This window comes from Coregonus clupeaformis, chromosome 6 (assembly GCF_020615455.1).
Source record: "Coregonus clupeaformis isolate EN_2021a chromosome 6, ASM2061545v1, whole genome shotgun sequence".
NCBI lineage: Eukaryota > Metazoa > Chordata > Actinopteri > Salmoniformes > Salmonidae > Coregonus > Coregonus clupeaformis.
Window position 1 is genome coordinate 13,000,334 of NC_059197.1, and position 20,252 is coordinate 13,020,585.

General features: G+C 45.7%; 1 protein-coding gene across 3 annotated transcripts in view; it reads left to right on the forward strand.

The window, feature by feature from the left end:
- Positions 1 to 20,252, forward strand: part of LOC121567679 (ubiquitin carboxyl-terminal hydrolase 32) — a 97,623-nt gene that overhangs the window by 38,910 nt on the left and 38,461 nt on the right. For all 3 annotated transcript variants that reach the window (XM_041877891.2, XM_041877892.2, XM_041877893.2), the window contains exons 6-15: positions 1,540 to 1,671; positions 7,796 to 7,903; positions 10,559 to 10,674; positions 15,157 to 15,219; positions 15,367 to 15,450; positions 17,123 to 17,184; positions 17,277 to 17,379; positions 17,884 to 18,085; positions 18,836 to 18,996; positions 19,473 to 19,613. In XM_041877891.2, coding sequence (XP_041733825.1) covers positions 1,540 to 1,671; positions 7,796 to 7,903; positions 10,559 to 10,674; positions 15,157 to 15,219; positions 15,367 to 15,450; positions 17,123 to 17,184; positions 17,277 to 17,379; positions 17,884 to 18,085; positions 18,836 to 18,996; positions 19,473 to 19,613 — 1,172 coding nt within the window. The remainder of the gene's footprint in view (positions 1 to 1,539; positions 1,672 to 7,795; positions 7,904 to 10,558; positions 10,675 to 15,156; positions 15,220 to 15,366; positions 15,451 to 17,122; positions 17,185 to 17,276; positions 17,380 to 17,883; positions 18,086 to 18,835; positions 18,997 to 19,472; positions 19,614 to 20,252) is intronic.

Genomic DNA, 20,252 nt, shown 5'->3' on the forward strand with positions numbered 1-20,252 from the left:
TCTCTGAGGAGGGTTAGGACTGAACGGAGGTAGAAAGGTTATTGAACCAGAACCACTGAAGAAGCAGCTGGTGCTTATTTCTTTCCAATCAGTCTGCTTGGCATCTCCACTTCTCTCTTTCTCCATCTGTCTTCAGAATGAACACACACACACACACACACACTCTCTCCACAGAGTCAACTGAACCCAGCTGAGGCGGGCTCTTTTAGGAATTAACTTCAGGGGGCGGGAGAGAAGGAAAGAAAGAAAGAGCCACTTTCAATCCACACACACATTTACATTTTAGTCATTTTAGCAGACGCTCTTATCCAGAGCGACTTAACAGTTACAGTTAGTGAGTGCATACATTTTTCATACTGCCCCCCCGTGGGAAACGAACCCGCAACCCTGGCGTTGCAAGCGCCATCCTCTACCAACTGAGCTGCAGCTTTCACTGCTAGGTTGAAGGGCTAGCCTGGATATATTATCCCCCGGTGGCATCACTGTCTTATTGACCCATCAGTCTTATAAATGCAGACAGCAAACCAGGACGTCAGTCTTATCAGTGAGACTTAAGTGGTGGAAATCCGGACTGTCTCCTCTCCTGCCAGAAAGTGAATGTGACTTGATCTGCATCCCAAATGACACCCTCTTCCCTATATAGTGCACTACAAAATTAGTGCGCTATATAGGGTGCCATTTTAAGGCATGCAGTCTTGATTTCTGTCTGTGTTTTGACACCTGCCTGACTGACATGCATGGGCTGGGTCATGGGACAGTGTGGTGGAAAGGGAAGCCTGGGCTAGAATGAGCTAGCGAGCCTTAGGCTAATCCTATTAGCGTAAAGCTGTGGATCAGTGTGATGAAAGGAGTGGGAGGATGAACCCAGGGTCTCCGGCCCCTTTCTGGCTGGCATGTTTCATACTTAACAGTAGCTATATTAGTGCACTGTCTTTTAGGTTGAGTCATGGTCTCAGCTCAAGACTAACCTGGATAAACTAAATCGCTTACGGATAGTGTTGCAAAATTCCGGTAACCAGAATTCCCAGGTTTTCCAGAAATCCCAGTAGGAAGATTCCCGGAATCAGGGAATAAGCAGGAAATCTGGAATTCTGGAATTTTGCAACCCTACTTAAAGATCTGGGGCCAGGCTACTTGAGAGTACTACTTAAGACTACTATCCTCTGTGCTGCTCGTTACAAAACTGTCCATAATCCAAATGTCCATCAGAATGGAAACATGTTAACATCATCGACGTGGCTCCAAACAGTCCATAATCCATATTCCCATCAGAATGGAACCATGAAAACACATGACGTCATCGGCATGGCGCCATATCTTAGTCCAAGTCCATATAGTCCACTATAGCACCATGTAGAGATGAACTGAAGCTGGGTGAAGATCTACACTGTTGTTTCCTTTCCTTTTCTGTACTAGCACTGCTAGGTCATGTGATTTGTGTTCTAGTAAGAAGATGCTCAGCTAATCTACAAAACACTCTCTATGTTGGTTGCCATTTTGATTATTTAAAAAGTGTTTTCTTCCTCTCCCCTCCTGCAGTAGAAGAGTCTGATATCATTGACTTGGAGAAGCGCTACTGGCTGCTGAAAGCCCAGTCCAGGACCGGCCGCTTCGACTTGGAAACCTTTGTCCCGCTGGTCTCTCCTCCCATTCACGCTTCGCTAAGTGAAGGTATGTTCTCTCCTCCCATTCACGCTTCGCTAAGTGAAGGTATGTTCTCTCCTCCCATTCACCCTTCGCTAAGTGAAGGTATGTTCTCTCCTCCCATTCACGCTTCGCTAAGTGAAGGTATGTTCTCTCCTCCCATTCACGCTTCGCTAAGTGAAGGTATGTTCTCTCCTCCCATTCACGCTTCGCTAAGTGAAGGTATGTTCTCTCTTCCCATTCACGCTTCGCTAAGTGAAGGTATGTTCTCTCCTCCCATTCACGCTTCGCTAAGTGAAGGTATGTTCTCTCCTGCCATTCACGCTTCGCTAAGTGAAGGTATGTTCTCTCCTCCCATTCACGCTTCGCTAAGTGAAGGTATGTTCTCTCCTCCCATTCACGCTTCGCTAAGTGAAGTTATGTAATATTTCTGATGCCAGGTAGATATTATGGGGACCTGTTGCCCCCAGCCAGACAGTCACCCATGACCCATGACCCATGACAAAATGATGTTTAAATGCCATACTTTGTATACGTACACTACCAGTCAAAAGTTTGGACACACCCACTCATTCAAGGGTTTTTCTTTATTTTTACTATATTCTACATTGTAGAAATAATAGTGAAGACATCAAAACTATTAAATAACACATATGGAATCATGTAGTATCCCAAAAAGTGTTAAACAAATCAAAATATATTTTATATTTTGAGTTTCTTCAAAGTAGCCACCTTTGCCTTGATGACAGCTTTGCACACTCTTGGCATTCTCTCAACCAGCTTCATGAGGTATTCACCTGGAATGCATTTCACTTAACAGGTGTGCCTTCTTAAAAGTTAATTTGTGGAATTTCTTTCCTTCTTAATGCGTTTGAGCCAATCAGTTGTGTTGTGACAAGGTAGGGGTGGTATACAGAAGATAGCCCTATTTGGTAAAATACCAAGTCCATATTATGGCAAGAACAGCTCAAATAATCAAAGAGAAATGACAGTCCATCATTACTTTAAGACATGAAGGTCAGTCAATACGGAACATTTCAAGAACTTTGATAGTTTCTTCAAGTGCAGTTGCAAAAACCATCAGGCGCTATGATGAAACTGGCTCTCATGAGGACAGCCACAGGAAAGGAAGACCCAGAGTTACCTCTGCTGCAGAGGATAAGTTCATTAGAGTTACAAGCCTCAGAAATCGCAGCCGAAATAAATGCTTCACAGAGTTCAAGCAACAGACACATCTCAACATCAACTGTTCAGAGGAGACTGTGTGAATCAGGCCTTCATGATCAAATTGCTGCAAAGAAACCACTACTAAAGGACACCAATAAGAAGAAGAGACCTGCTTGGGCCAAGAAACACGAGCAATGACATTAGACCGGTGGAAATGTGTCCCTTTGTCTGGAGTCCAAATTTGAGATTTTTGGTTCCAACCACTGTGTCTTTGTGAGACGTGGTGTGGGTGAACGGATGATCTCCGCATGTGTAGTTCCCACCGTGAAGCATGGAGAAGGAGGTGTTATGTTGTGGGTGTGCTTTGCTGGTGACACTGTCTGTGATTTATTTAGAATTCAAGGCACACTTAACCAGCATGGCTATCATAGCATTCTGCAGCGATACGCCATCCCATCTGGTTTGGGCTTAGTGGGACTATCATTTGTTTTTCAACAGGACAATGACCCAACACACCTCCAGGCTGTGTAAGGGCTATTTGACCAAGAAGGAGAGTGATGGAGTGCTGCATCAGATGACCTGGCCTCCACAATCACCCGACCTCAACCCAATTGAGATGGTTTAGGGTGAGTTGGACCCCGCAGAGTGAAGGAAAAGCAGCCAACAAGTGCTCAGCATATGTGGGAACTCCTTCAAGACTGTTGGAAAAGCATTCCATGTGAAGCTTGTTGAGGGAATGCCAAGAATGTTCAAAGCTGTCATCAAGGCAAAGGGTGGTTACTTTGACGAATCTCAAAAATAAAAGAAATTCGTTACTACATGATTCCATGTGTGTTATTTCATAGTTTTGATGTCTTCACTATTATTCTACAATGTAGAAAAAATTGTAAAAATAAAGGAAAACCCTGGAATAAACTTTTGACTGGTGCTGTATATATGTACAGCTCTGGAAAAAAATTAAGAGACCACTGCAAATGTTTCTTAAATCAGCATCTCTACATGTATGACAGCCATTCCATTCCAGTGTCTGTTGAATTCCAACACCTCATTCTACTTAATTTCGGTACTTATTAGGTGATCACATGAACCAAATCTTATTTAACAAGGAAAAGTATAAAAACCACTGCTGTGGTCATCACTATCCTCTTGCAATAGGACCAGCTGGATGGCAAAAACAGTGCTAATAGTACCTCAAAAGTAATATTAATCAAAAAATAACTATTGACCAAGCCAAAAGAGTTGAAAAGGAAAGTTTTGAGTGAGGAAAACAAGGGTTCAATTCTGGCTTTACTGGCAGAGGGATACAGTGAGCGTCAGGTTGCTTCCATCCTTAAAATTTCAAAGACGGCGGTTCATAAGAATAAGGTCAAGCAGCAGACATTGGGGACAACAAAGCTACAGACCGGCAGAGGGCGAAAACGACTCTCTACTGACCGGGATGACCGCCAACTCATTCGAATGTCACTCAACATCCGTAGGATGACATCAAGTGACCTACAAAAAGAATGGCAAACGGCAGCTGGGGTGAAGTGCACGGCGAGGACGGTTCGAAACAGGCTCCTAGGGGCAGGGCTGAAGTCAATGAGAAGCTAAGAAGAGCCAGGCTGAGGTTTGCAAAAGACCATTAGGATATTGCCGTAGAGGACTGTAGTAAGGTCATCTTCTCTGATGAGTCCAATTTTCAGCTTTGCCCAACACCTGGTCGTCTAATGGTTAGACGGAGACCTGGAGAGGCCTACAAGCCACAGTGTCTCGCACCCACTGTGAAATTTGGTGGAGGATCGGTGATGATCTGGGGGTGCTTCAGCAATGCTGGAATCAGGCAGATTTGTCTTTGTGAAGGACGCATGAATCAAGCCACGTACAAGGTTGTCCTGGAAGAAAACGTGCTTCCTTTTGCTCTGACATTGTTCCCCAACTCTGAGGATTGGTTTTTCCAGCAGGACAATGTGCCATGCCACACAGCCAGGTCAATCAAGGTGTGGATGGAGGACCACCAGATCAAGACCCTGTCATGGCCAGCCCAATCTCCAGACCTGAACCCCATTGAAAACTTCTGGAATGTGATCAAGAGGAAGATGGATGGTCACAAGCCATCAAACAAAGCCGAGCTGCTTGAATTTTTGCACCAGGAGTGGCATAAAGTCACCCAACATCAATGTGAAAGACTGGTGGAGAGCATGCCAAGATGCATGAAAGCTGTGAATGAAAATCAGTGTTATTCCACCAAATATTGATTTCTGAACTCTTCCTAAGTTAAAACATTACTATTGTGTTGTTTAAAAATGAACATCAACTTATTTTCTTTGCATTATTCGAGGTCTGACAACACTGCATCTTTTTTGTTATTTTGACCAGTTGTCATTTTCTGCAAATAAATGCTCTAAATGACAATATTTTTATTTGGAATTTGGGAGAAATGTTGTCAGTAGTTTATAGAATAAAACAAAAATGTTAATTTCTGTCACGCCTTGGCTCTGGGGACACTTGTATGTTGAGCCAGGGTGTGCATTTCATTTGTTTATCTAGTATGTGTATTTCTATGTTGGCCTGAGTGGCTCCCAATCAGAGGCAACGAGTGTCAGCTGTCGTTGGTTGTCTCTGATTGGGAGCCATATTTAAACTGTCTGTTTCCCATTTGTGTTTGTGGGATCTTGTTTCAAGTCTGTTTATGTTAGACCGTGAACTGTCACGTATCGTTTGTTGTTTTTGATCGTGTCTCTAATTAAAGAGTATGTTTGCCTGCAACGCTGCGCCTTGGTCCTCATCTCTGGTCGACGATCGTGACAGAAGATCCCACCTCGACTGGATCAAGCAGCGTGACGAGGAGAGAGGATGGACTTGGGAGGAGATGAGTGCGAGTCTGGCAAGAGGGATGGAGGCCTTGGCCACGGGTAGGAGTGAAGCCCATAACATTTTTAGGGGGGGGCTAACGCCGTGGACGACGGGGCAGCAGGAGGCCGCCAGGTTACGGGAGTCACTGGTCACCAGGGGGAGGGAGGATGTAGAGGCACGGCGAGAGGTACTGGCGTGTGTTGCCAGTCCGGTCCGGCCTGTTCCTGATCCCCACGTAGGGCCAGTGGTGTGTGTTCCCAGTACGGTCCGGCCTGTTCCTGCCACTCGCACCAAGTCAGTGGTGCGCTCGTCAGCCCGGCACGGCCCGTTCCTGCTCCCCGCACCAAGTCAGTGGTGCGCCGTCAGCCCGGTCCGGCCCGCTCCTGCTCCCCGCGCACAAGTCAGTGGTGCGTTTCGTCAGCCCGGCGCGGCCGTTCCTGCTCCCCGCACCAAGTCAGTGGTGCACGCCGTCAGCCGGGTCCGGCCCATTCCTGCTCCCCGCACTAAGCCAGTGGTGTGCGTCGTCCAGTCCGGCACGGCCCGTGCCTGTTCCACCGGTGGCTGGTCCGCACCGGTCAGATGCTTCACGCCGAGCTAGAGCAATCCGCTCCACCAGTGTGCAGTCCAGCTCCGGCCAGCGGGCCAGACCGGACCAGGGGTACTTTGGGGGTTGGAGCGGGGATCAGGCCCGAGCCGGATCCGCCGCCTAAGCGGAGTGCCCACCCGGTCCCTCCCCTGTGGTGTTTGGTGGGCGCGGTCGGAGTCCGCGCCTTTAGGGGGGGGTACTGTCACGCCCTGGCTCTGGGGACACTTGTATGTTGAGCCAGGGTGTGCATTTCATTTGTTTATCTAGTATGTGTATTTCTATGTTGGCCTGAGTGGCTCCCAATCAGAGGCAACGAGTGTCAGCTGTCGTTGGTTGTCTCTGATTGGGAGCCATATTTAAACTGTCTGTTTCCCATTTGTGTTTGTGGGATCTTGTTTCAAGTCTGTTTATGTTAGACCGTGAACTGTCACGTATCGTTTGTTGTTTTGATCGTGTCTCTAATTAAAGAGTATGTTTGCCTGCAACGCTGCGCCTTGGTCCTCCTCTTTGGTAGACGATCGTGACAATTTCACCCAAACACATACCTATAAATAGTAAAACCAGAGAAACTGATAATTTTGCAATTTCCAGAGCTGTATATCTCGAACATACACAAGCGCCAATTTAATTCCACTAAATTATGCAAATTACTGTACATATTGTATATGGATTATTTAGATGAGAAGCCCTTCTGCTGCAATGTTAAGACCATGTTGTTTGGACATTAAACGTACATTAAAGCCCAGATTGCTTTTTCACAACAGAAGCTCCGTCCCCACTGCTTGTGTTGTGAGAGAATCCAAAATTGTTTGAACGAAAACATGGGGGTTGGGCCCAGTCATACCGGCTGGGCTGGCCTTGGGGAGACGGGTCTTTGCGCTAGCTAACGTTCGCTTATAGCTGCATTGTCGAACACACACAAAGGTTAGCAGCTAACGTTAGCTAGCATGTAGCTAGCAGGCTAAATTGATTATAAAGGCAAACATGTCAACACTGACCTAAACAGGAGAATGTTGGCCATTTTTTATTTGTGACTTTGTCACTTTGTCAGTGTGTGTTGGCTGTGTTTTGAATAGCTAGAGATGTTTCCTCTCACTCCACTAGCTCCAAGAGCGAGGCACAATGAAGGTTGTTCGAGTGGATTTAGCACAAAGACACACCTTTCCCCAAGGCCAGCCCAGCGGCTATGGCTGGGCCAAACCCCCGTGTTTTTCGTTCAAACAAAAATATGTATCTCACAACACAAGCAGTGGGGCGGGTGGCTTCTGTTGTGAAAAGCAGCCGTAAGTCACGTTATGCATCTGTAGCACTTTCTTTAAAACTAAACGTCATGAATATTTAAAAGTTTCTGTCAGAATTTCTGTTTACATTCCAATCTGTGGTTCATGATGTAAAAGACATAAATACATTAACATTTATGACTGTAAATGATCCTTAGTGATCCGGTTGGACGAGTTCCCTAAAGATCTGATGCCACCTGTTGTATTTATTCAAGCCCTCACACAAAGCTATTTCTCTTTTACAAAGAACAATTTGAAAGTAGAACACGATCTTGTTTTCCAGGTTTGTTTCATGCCTTCGATGAGAACCGGGACAATCACATCGACTTTAAGGAGATCTCCTGTGGCCTGTCTGCCTGTTGCCGGGGGCCCGTCGCCGAGAGGCAGAAATGTAAGAGCTGCTGTGTGATTTTGTTCTCACAGGTAGAGAGTAGTGATTTCCTAACATAAGGCTTCCTTTCACACATGATGGTGCTTGTTGAGTGGAAGAGAGGCAGAGCTTTCCCCCTGTGGATGTTACTGATGTCGACTGCCTCTGAATAGTCATCAGTTTGTAATCTATCCTGTCATCTAAATTCTCATCAGGCCTAAATTACATTTTCACTCTTGGAAATGGCAGCAGATATTGGGATTTTAAGACTCTAGTTAATGATCTAAATAATGCAGAGGAATACAGATGTCTAGCAGCACGACTGCAGCTTTATCTTTCATTTTATTTAACCTTTATTTTGACAGGGAAGACATATTGAGACCTAGGTCTCTTTTCCAAACGCGTCCTGTATAATACAATATAAAAAATCCCACATTAAACACTATTTTGTTACGTTACAGCCTTATTCTAAAATTGATTAAATAAAAATTGAACCTCATCAATCTACACACAATGGTATTGGCTTCACCGGTGGTGATGGTATTGACCAGGTGATGAACGGTGTCTGGTTTCCTCCAGACTTGACGCTTGGCATTCAGGTCAAAGAGTTCAATCTTGGTTTCATCAGACCAGAGAATCTTGTTTCTCATCGTCTGAGAGTCCTTTAGGTGCCTTTTGGCAAACTCCAAGCGGGCTGTCATGTGCATTTTACTGAGGAGTGGCTTCCGTCTGGCCACTCTACCTTAAAGGCCTGATTGGTGGAGTGCTGCAGAGATGGTTGTCCTTCTGGAAGGTTCTCCCATCTCCACAGAGGAACTCCTTGACCAAGGCCCTTCTCCCCCGATTGCTCAGTTTGGCCGGGCGGCCAGCTCTAGGAAGAGTCTTGGTGGTTCCAAACTTCCATTTAAGAATGATTGAGGCCACTGTGTTCTTGGGGACCTTCAATGCTGCAGACATTTTTTGGTTCCCTTCCCCAGATCTGTGCCTCGACACAATCCTGTCTCGGAGCTCTACGGACAATTCCTTCAACCTCATGGCTTGGTTTTTGCTCTGACATGCACTGTCAACTATGGGGCCTTATATAGACAGACGTGTGCCTTTCCAAATCATGTCCAATCAATTGAATTTACCACAGGTGGACTCCAATCAAGTTGTAAAAACATCTCAAGGATGATCAATGGAAACAGGATGCACCTGAGCTCAATTTCAAGTCTCATAGCAAAGGGTCTGAATACTTATGTAAATAAGGTTTTTCAGTTTTTTTATTTTTAACGAATTTGCAAACATTTCTAAAAACCTGTTTTCACTTTGTCATTATGGAGGATTGTGTGTAGAGTGATGAGGGGAAAACATTTATTTAATCAATTTTAGAATAAGGCTGTAATGTAACAAAGTGGAAAAAGTGAAGGGGTCTGAATACTTTCCTAATGCGCTGTACATTTCTCAGATAAATAAGAGCGATGTTCTACATTTAGCAAGGATTCGAGAATCTTAGCTAGACAAGGAAGCCATGAAAATGGGGCGATAATTATTAAGATCACTATTATCCCCGCCCCTTATGGAGTGGCAGCACAAGAGCCGATTTCCATACTTTAGGAATACTTCCTGATAACAATGTTAAATTAAAAATATGGGTGATTGAGTCAACAATGATGGGCGCTGCACACTTAACCAGACCAGGATTCAATTCGTCTGCCCCTGTGGATTTCTTGTTGTCTATTACTAGCAAAGCATCCAGGACTTATATTTCTGTAAATAGCGTAAAATAATTGCTTTGACTGTAATTTCTCTGATCATTCAGCAAGTTTCCTCTATCAGCATCCAGACCATTATCATTGTGAATAGGCTTAGAAGTTTTTTCAAAGAGGAAACTGGCTGCCTGCTGAAATAAAATGGTGATTAAATGCATCAATGATGGCGTTTTTTCCCGTAATGAGGCCAGTGTCTGAATTCCAGATTTTAGCCGGGTTCCCATTACAATCTGAAAGAAGGGTTAGATAATAATCAGATTTAGCCTTTCTGATTTGTTTTACACAATGATTCCTCAGTTACTTAATAGCTTGCCAGTCCGGGCCTAAGCCTTTGTTCCTGGCCTTGACCCAAGCATCATCTCTTTTATGAATGACTGCTGATAATTCCGGAGTCTACCATTCGATCTACCTTTAACCCTTAATTAAAGGGAGCATGATTATCCACAATAGTATTGAAGACATCTGCCAAGAGGTTCAAAGCTAAATCAGGTTCAGGGAAAAGCTGAAATACATTCAAGGTAAAATAAAGATAATGTAAAAAAAAGCCTGTTCACTGCAGTTTTTTAAAAGTTCCTCTGTGACGACACGAGGCTTTTTAAGTTCCTCTGTGACGACACAAGGCTTTTTAAGTTCCTCTGTGACGACACGAGGCTTAGATGTTTTGAATTCTCACGTCTCTAACACAAACAACTGGGCAACGGTCACTAATATCTTGGGTGAAGACACCTGTAGAAACATATATCTCTCTGGTGTATTCGTTAGAATCAGATCAATCAGAGGTGACTGCTCTAGGGTTGGGCCGTGTAGGCTTAGTCACCAGCCGGGTTAGGGTTAGATCATTGAGCCTCTACTGGAGTCTGTAGTTTAGAAACGACAATGTTATGTTATGGAGTATTTTGTACCCTCCTCCTCTCTTGTTTCCCAGTTTGTTTCAAAGTGTTTGATGTGGACCGGGATGGGGTTCTGTCTCGAGACGAAATCCATGAAATGGTGGTCGCACTCCTGGAGGTGTGGAGGGACAATCGCATACACACACCCCCCGTAAGTACTGTTAGTCAGACACACCCCCCGTAAGTACTGTTAGTCAGACAAACCCCCCGTAAGTACTGTTAGTCAGACAAACCCCCCGTAAGTACTGTTAGTCAGACACACCCCCGTAAGTACTGTTAGTCAGACACACCCCCGTAAGTACTGTTAGTCAGACACACACCCCGTAAGTACTGTTAGTCAGACACACCCCCCGTAAGTACTGTTAGTCAGACACACCCCCCGTAAGTACTGTTAGTCAGACACACACCCCCCGTAAGTACTGTTAGTCAGACACACACCCCCGTAAGTACTGTTAGTCAGACACACCCCCGTAAGTACTGTTAGTCAGACACACACCCCGTAAGTACTGTTAGTCAGACACACACACCCCGTAAGTACTGTTAGTCAGACACCCCCCCCCCGCAAGTACTGTTAGTCAGACACACCCCCCGTAAGTACTGTTAGTCAGACACACCCCCGTAAGTACTGTTAGTCAGACACACCCCCGTAAGTACTGTTAGTCAGACACACCCCCGTAAGTACTGTTAGTCAGACACACACCCCCCGTAAGTACTGTTAGTCAGACACACCCCCCGTAAGTACTGTTAGTCAGACACACCCCCGTAAGTACTGTTAGTCAGACACACCCCCCGTAAGTACTGTTAGTCAGACACACCCCCCGTAAGTACTGTTAGTCAGACACACCCCCGTAAGTACTGTTAGTCAGCACACACCCCCGTAAGTACTGTTAGTCAGACACACCCCCGTAAGTACTGTTAGTCAGACACCCCCCGTAAGTACTGTTAGTCAGACACACCCCCGTAAGTACTGTTAGTCAGACCCACCCCCGTAAGTACTGTTAGTCAGACACACACCCCCGTAAGTACTGTTAGTCAGACACACACCCCCGTAAGTACTGTTAGTCAGACACACCCCCCCGTAAGTACTGTTAGTCAGACACACCCCCCCGTAAGTACTGTTAGTCAGACACACCCCCCGTAAGTACTGTTAGTCAGACACACACCCCCGTAAGTACTGTTAGTCAGACACACACCCCCGTAAGTACTGTTAGTCAGACACACCCCCCGTAAGTACTGTTAGTCACACACACCCCGTAAGTACTGTTAGTCAGACACACACCCCCGTAAGTACTGTTAGTCAGACACACACCCCCGTTAGTACTGGTGGACACTTGGTTTGGGCGGTATCCAGATTTACGTATCGTCATACCGTCCTTCTCTCATCCCGGGATTTACGGTATTACCGGCGTAGCCCACAAGGGGGCACTAAAAATTCAAGAAAATCCCATTGTGCCTCTTACCAGAATACTAACAAAATTAGCACAAACTAATAGTGAAATCACAAAGACGCTGTGAGCTAAATGCTAACGAGCGAAAACAAACAAACAAATTGCAAAGACAGGCACATCCAGCTCATAAAGTTATACAAGCATAGCTAGTAGCTACCGAATGTTATTCTCGTTGTGTGGACATTCACAAGCCAAAGTGAATGAGAGAAATTGTGCAAATGAACAAAGTTGTGATGCATGCTTTTCTGAAGGAAGAGCAGCATGTGTACGCAGAGGGGAGGAGAACAGAGGGGGAAGAGCAGCATGTGTACGCAGAGGGGGAAGAGCAGCATGTGTACACAGAGCAGAGGGGAGGAGAACAGAGGGGGAAGAGCAGCATGTGTACACAGAGCAGAGGGGAGGAGAACAGAGGGGGAAGAGCAGCATGTGTACACAGAGGGGGAGGAGAACAGAGGGGGGAAGAGCAGCATGTGTACACAGAGCAGAGGGGAGGAGAACAGAGGGGGAAGAGCAGCATGTGTACACAGAGCAGAGGGGAGGAGAACAGAGGGGGAAGAGCAGCATGTGTACACAGAGCAGAGGGGAGGAGAACAGAGGGGGAAGAGCAGCATGTGTACACAGAGCAGAGGGGAGGAGAACAGAGGAGGAAGAGCAGCATGTATACACGGAGCAGAGGGGAGGAGAACAGAGGAGGAAGAGCAGCATGTATACACGGAGCAGAGGGGAGGAGAACAGAGGAGGAAGAGCAGCATGTGTACACGGAGCAGAGGGACCTTGCGGGCGCTGCAGGATTTCAGTCCTTCACGGCGTAGTTTGTTACCAATTGTTTTCTTGGTGACTATGGTCCCAGCTGCCTTGAGATCATTGACAAGATCCTCCCATGTAGTTCTGGGCTGATTCCTCACTGTTCTCATGATAATTGCAACTCCACGAGGTGAGATCTTGCATGGAGCCCCAGGCCGAGGGAGATTGACAGTTCTTTTGTGTTTCTTCCATTTGCGAATAATCGCACCAACTGTTGTCACCTTCTCACCAAGCTGCTTGGCGATGGTCTTGTAGCCCATTCCAGCCTTGTGTAGGTCTACAATCTTGTCCCTGACATCCTTGGAGAGCTCTTTGGTCTTGGCCATGGTGGAGAGTTTGGAATCTGATTGATTGATTGCTTCTGTGGACCGGTGTCTTTTATACAGGTAACAAGCTGAGATTAGGAGCACTCCCTTTATGAGTTTGCTCCTAATCTCAGCTCGTTACCTGTATAAAAGACACCTGGGAGCCAGAAATCCTTCTGATTGAGATGGGGTCAAATACTTATTTCCCTCATTAAAATGCAAATCAATTTATAACATTTCTGACATGCGTTTTTCTGGGTTTTCTTGTTGTTATTCTGTCTCTCACTGTTCAAATAAACCTACCATTAAAATTATAGAATGATCATTTCTTTGTCAGTGGGCAAACGTACAAAATCAGCAGGGGATCAAATACTTTTTTCCCTCACCAGCAGACTCACTGATAGATATAGAACACTATGGACTCACCAGCAGAGACTCACTGATAGATATAGAACACTATGGACTCACCAGCAGAGACTCACTGATAGATATAGAACACTATGGACTCACCAGCTCGCTTTCTCCTGTTGTGCTGTTTACAAACAAACACGTGACTGGCTCAACTGTTGTGGGGAACTACGGTAAGATTCATAATGTAAAACAATGTGACAGGTGAAATGAAGAACACAATCCGCTTTATCTCCTAACGTATTGCGCAAGCTGACTGCAGGTATTAACTTAAAAAGTAGCTACAAATATTCACATTTTATTGAAAAACGTCAAAGAAATAGTTTTGATGGTATTGAAAAACCATCCAATGGTATACTGCCGAAGTCTAGTGGACACTATAAGTACTGCTAAACACAGAACTCCCTATAAGTACTGCTAAACACAGACACTCCCTATAAGTACTGCTAAACACAGACACTCCCTATAAGTACTGCTAAACACAGACACTCCCTATAAGTACTGCTAAACACAGACACTCCCTATAAGTACTGCTAAACACAGACACTCCCTATAAGTACTGCTAAACACAGACACTCCCTATAAGTACTGCTAAACACAGACACTCCCTGTAAGTACTGCTAAACACAGACACTCCCTATAAGTACTGCTAAACACAGACACTCCCTATAAGTACTGCTAAACACAGACACTCCCTATAAGTACTGCTAAACACAGACACTCCCTATAAGTACTGCTAAACACAGACACTCCCTATAAGTACTGCTAAACACAGACACTCCCTATAAGTACTGCTAAACACAGACACTCCCTATAAGTACTGCTAAACACAGACACTCCCCTATAAGTACTGCTAAACACAGACACTCCCTATAAGTACTGCTAAACACAGACACTCCCTATAAGTACTGCTAAACACAGACACTCCCTATAAGTACTGCTAAACACAGACACTCCCTGTAAGTACTGCTAAACACAGAACTCCCTGTAAGTACTGCTAAACACAGACACTCCCTATAAGTACTGCTAAACACAGACACTCCCTATAAGTACTGCTAAACACAGACACTCCCTATAAGTACTGCTAAACACAGACACTCCTGTAAGTACTGCTAAACACAGACACTCCCCTATAAGTACTGCTAAACACAGACACTCCCTATAAGTACTGCTAAACACAGACACTCCCTATAAGTACTGCTAAACACAGACACTCCCTGTAAGTACTGCTAAACACAGACACTCCCTATAAGTACTGTTAAACACAGACACTCCCTATAAGTACTGTTAAACACTCCCTATAAGTACTGTTAAACACAGACACTCCCTGTAAGTACTGTTAAACACAGACACTCCCTATAAGTACTGTTAAACACAGACACTCCCTATAAGTACTGCTAAACACTCCCTATAAGTACTGCTAAACACAGACACTCCCTATAAGTACTGTTAAACACTCCCTATAAGTACTGTTAAACACAGACACTCCCTATAAGTACTGTTAAACACAGACACTCCCTATAAGTACTGCTAAACACAGACACTCCCTGTAAGTACTGTTAAACACAGAACTCCCTATAAGTAATGCAGGCTAAATGGCTAGTGTAATGGAGGTGGTTGGATTTGGTAAGTAAGCTAGCTAAGTTTTGACTCTTGTCCTGTTTTCAGGAGTTGCTCACCAACGTGTCGGACATAGTGGAAGGAATCCTGAAGATGCACGACACGACCAAGGTCAGACTCTTCTAGGAGATATATCAGGTGTTTACGTCTGTAACGTGGTTGGGTTTAGGACTATAATTATCTCATAATGCTTCTGCTGTCCACTGACATTTAACCCTTGTTGTCTTTGACCCTAACCTTTGACCCCCCCACACACAGCTGGGTCACCTGACCCTGGAGGACTACCAGATCTGGAGTGTGAAGAGCGCTCTGGCCAATGAGTTCCTCAACCTGCTGTTCCAGGTCAGAACACACACACACACACACACACACACACAGTGACGCGCACACACACACACACATAGACACACACTCATTTAGTGGTTTGTTCCAGGTGTGTGTTTCTGTGTTTGTACAGTGGGGAGAACAAGTATTTGATACACTGCCGATTTTTCAGGTTTTCCTACTTACAAAGCATGTAGAGGTCTGTAATTTTTATCATAGGTACACTTCAACTGTGAGAGACGGAATCTAAAACAAAAATCCAGAAAATCACATTGTATGATTTTTAAGTAATTAATTTGCATTTTATTGCATGACATAAGTATTTGATACATCAGAAAAGCAGAACTTAATATTTGGTACAGAAACCTTTGTTTGCAATTACAGAGATCATACGTTTCCTGTAGGTCTTGACCAGGTTTGCACACACTGCAGCAGGGATTTTGGCCCACTCCTCCATACAGACCTTCTCCAGATCCTTCAGGTTTCGGGGCTGTCGCTGGGCAATACGGACTTTCAGCTCTCTCCAAAGATTTTCTATTGGGTTCAGGTCTGGAGACTGGCTAGGCCACTCCAGGACCTAGAGATGCTTCTTACGGAGCCACGACCCATCTTCAATGCTCTTACTGAGGGAAGGAGGTTGTTGGCCAAGATCTCGCGATACATGGCCCCATCCATCCTCCCCTCAATATGGTGCAGTTGTCCTGTCCCCTTTGCAGAAAAGCATCCCCAAAGAATGATGTTTCCACCTCCATGCTTCACGTTGGGATGGTGTTCTTGGGGTTGTACTCATCCTTCTTCTTCCTCCAAACACGGCGAGTGGAGTTTAGACCAAAAAGCTCTATTTTTGTCTCATCAGACCACATGACCTTCTCCCATTCCTCCTCTGGATCATCCAGATGGTCATTGGCAAACTTCAGATGGGCCTGGACATGCGCTGGCTTGAGCAGGGGGACCTTGCGTGCGCTGCAGGATTTTAATCCATGACGGCGTAGTGTGTTACTAATGGTTTTCTTTGAGACTGTGGTCCCAGCTCTCTTCAGGTCATTGACCAGGTCCTGTCGTGTAGTTCTGGGCTGATCCCTCACCTTCCTCATGATCATTGATGCCCCACGAGGTGAGATCTTGCATGGAGCCCCAGACCGAGGGTGATTGACCGTCATCTTGAACTTCTTCCATTTTCTATTAATTGCACCAACAGTTGTTGCCTTCTCATCAAGCTGCTTGCCTATTGTCCTGTAGCCCATCCCAGCCTTGTGCAGGTCTACAATTTTATCCCTGATGTCCTTACACAGCTCTCTGGTCTTGGCCATTGTGGAGAGGTTGGAGTCTGTTTGATTGAGTGTGTGGACAGGTGTCTTTTATACAGGTAATGAGTTCAAACAGGTGCAGTTAATACAGGTAATGAGTGGAGAACAGGAGGGCTTCTTAAAGAAAAACTAACAGGTCTGTGAGAGCCGGAATTCTTACTGGTTGGTAGGTGATCAAATACTTATGTCATGCAATAAAATGCAAATTAATTACTTAAAAATCATACAATGTGATTTTCTGGATTTTTGTTTTAGATTCCGTCTCTCACAGTTGAAGTGTACCTATGATAAAAATTAGACTGAAAAATCGGCAGTGTATCAAATACTTGTTCTCCCCACTGTAGTTGACTTTCTCTTCATGCGCCCTCCATGTGTTTCTGCAGGTCTGCCACATTGTCCTGGGTCTTCGACCTGCCGCTCCTGAAGAGGAGGGACAAATCATCAGGTATACACATCTCCTGAAGAACTCTTACATGTGTTTTACACTTCTACAGTTTAAAGCTCTGAACTCTACTCTGTGTGTGTGTGTGTGTTCAGGGGGTGGCTGGAGAGAGAGGGCAGACATGGGCTCAAGCCTGGTGATAACTGGTTCCTCATCTCCAGCCAGTGGTGGACGCTGTGGAAAGACTACGTCAAATATGTGAGTGGAAGTCCAAGTGTACGTCCTTAATGGCACCAGAGCCCATATGGTCAAAAGTAGTGCACTACATAGGGAATAGGGTGCCAAGTGCACTACATAGGGAATAGGGTGCCAAGTGCACTGCATAGGGAATAGGGTGCCAAGTGCACTACATAGGGAATAGGGTGCCAAGTGCACTACATAGGGAATAGGGTGCCAAGTGCACTACATAGGGAATAGGGTGCCAAGTGCACTACATAGGGAATAGGGTGCCAAGTGCACTACATAGGGAATAGGGTGCCAAGTGCACTACATAGGGAATAGGGTGCCAAGTGCACTACATAGGGAATAGGGTGCCAAGTGCACTACATAGGGAATAGGGTGCCAAGTGCACTACATAGGGAATAGGTTGCCATTTGGGAAGCACCCCAAATGTAGGCCTAACTGTTAAGTTGAAGGGCAGAATATGATAATCACAGCATGCCAACGTTACTAACCATCCTTCCCTCTCCTCTCTCTCCCCAGGACCAGAAGTCCATCGTGGTGGATCAGCCCTCTATCCTCTCCTCTCTGAGGAATCCTCAGGCCTCTGCCACCGTCGAGCCTGCCCCCCTGGAGCCAGGGGTAGGGGGAGGTCTGGGGGTCCCCAGCCCAGCCAGCCCCTCAGAGAAGAGGTCCCCTGATGCTGTGTCCAGCGCCTCTGAAGCCACAGAGACCCTCAGCACAGGTCAGTGACCAGACCAGACTGGCCACTAGGCTGCGCTGTACATAATGTTACAACCTCAAATGATGGGTTATAATTGTTCATTATTTATAAACGACTTATCAATTAATGATTTACTGTTTATAAACTACTTTTAACCTTTTACATCCCCTCCAAGGGTACCTTAACGTAAAGTGTTCCTGTACCTTAACCTTAACGTAAAGTGTTCCTGTACCTTAACCTTAACGTAAAGTGTTCCTGTACCTTAACCTTAACGTAAAGTGTTCCTGTACCTTAACCTTAACGTAAAGTGTTCCTGTAACTTAACCTTAACGTAAAGTGTTCCTGTACCTTAACCTTAACGTAAAGTGTTCCTGTGCCTTAACCTTAACGTAAAGTGTTCCTGTACCTTAACCTTAACGTAAAGTGTTCCTGTACCTTAACCTTAACGTAAAGTGTTCCTGTACCTTAACCTTAACGTAAAGTGTTCCTGTACCTTAACCTTAACGTAAAGTGTTCCTGTACCTTAACCTTAACGTAAAGTGTTCCTGTACCTTAACCTTAACGTAAAGTGTTCCTGTACCTTAACCTTAACGTAAAGTGTTCCTGTACCTTAACCTTAACGTAAAGTGTTCCTGTAACTTAACCTTAACGTAAAGTGTTCCTGTACCTTAACCTTAACGTAAAGTGTTCCTGTACCTTAACCTTAACGTAAAGTGTTCCTGTACCTTAACCTTAACGTAAAGTGTTACTCTGATGCTTTCCCCCCCTCAGCCACAGAGATCTGTTTTGCCCGGCAACACAACATGTCAGACAACAACCAGTGTTTCTCCGGGGCCAACGGCCACATCCCCTCCCTCTCTCACTCCCATCTGGCAGCTCAGAGGCCTGGAGCCATCGACAACCAGCCCCTGGTCAACACAGACCCTATGAAGGTGTGTGTTTGCCCTCCATATTATATAGTGGTTACATCAGCTATTTCTAATACATTGTCTTGTCCATTTTCGAGTTGTTGATTTAAGTTCAAGGAGAAAAGTTTTATTCCATCCAACCACTTCCACTGAGCAGCCTCTCTGTCGCTCTCTCTCTCTCTCTCTCTCTCTCTCTCTCTCTCTCTCTCTCTCTGTCTCTCTCTGTCGCGCTCTCTCTCTCTCTCTCTCTCTCTGTGCATCTCTCTCTCTCTCTCTCTCTCTCTCTCTCTGTGCATCTCTCTCTGTCTCTCTCTCTCTCTCTCTCTCTCTCTCTCTATCTCTCTCTGTCTCTCTCTTTCCTCCTGTCTCTCAGCTATGTGACGATACGGCCAGGCATTAGGCATGGCCTGTGTATATCCATCATCAGTAATGGAGGAGTAGAGAAGGCAATGTGTTTTATGTGTGTCCTCCTCTGACCCCCTGTCTCTCCTGTTCCCCAGGCCCCCACATTGACCATGGAGGGAGGCCGGCTGAAGCAGTCCTTACAGCTGGTGGCGGGCAGGGACTTTGAGACGGTACCAGAGCCTGTGTGGAGGGCACTGTTCCACTGGTATGGAGCCAACCTCAGCCTGCCACGACCGGTACGTATTGACCACAACACAACCACCCCTCACACTATTAACCATAGATGGACCACAACTCAACCACCCCTCACACTATTAACCATAGATGGACCACAACTCAACCACCCCTCACACTATTAACCATAGATGGACCACAACTCAACCACCCCTCACACTATTAACCATAGATGGACCACAACTCAACCACAACTAGGGCTGTTGCGGTGACCGTGTTACCGCCACACCGGCAGTCATGAGTCATGACCTCAGTAAAATTCAACGTGACCGTTGAGTCATGGCAATCTCCTCTTATGCACTCTGGACATACGTTGTAGTACCCAACTCACTAACGACCATCAGGTCCTAATGGCCTGGTACTCAGGGCTCTATTGTCCCTCTAACCATCAGGTCCTAATGGCCTGGTACTCAGGGCTCTATTTTCCCTCTAACCATCAGGTCCTAATGGCCTGGTACTCAGGGCTCTATTGTCCCTCTAACCATCAGGTCCTAATGGCCTGGTACTCAGGGCTCTATTGTCCCTCTAACCATCAGGTCCTAATGGCCTGGTACTCAGGGCTCTATTGGCCCTCTAACCATCAGGTCCTAATGGCCTGGTACTCAGGGCTCTATTGTCCCTCTAACCATCAGGTCCCTAAT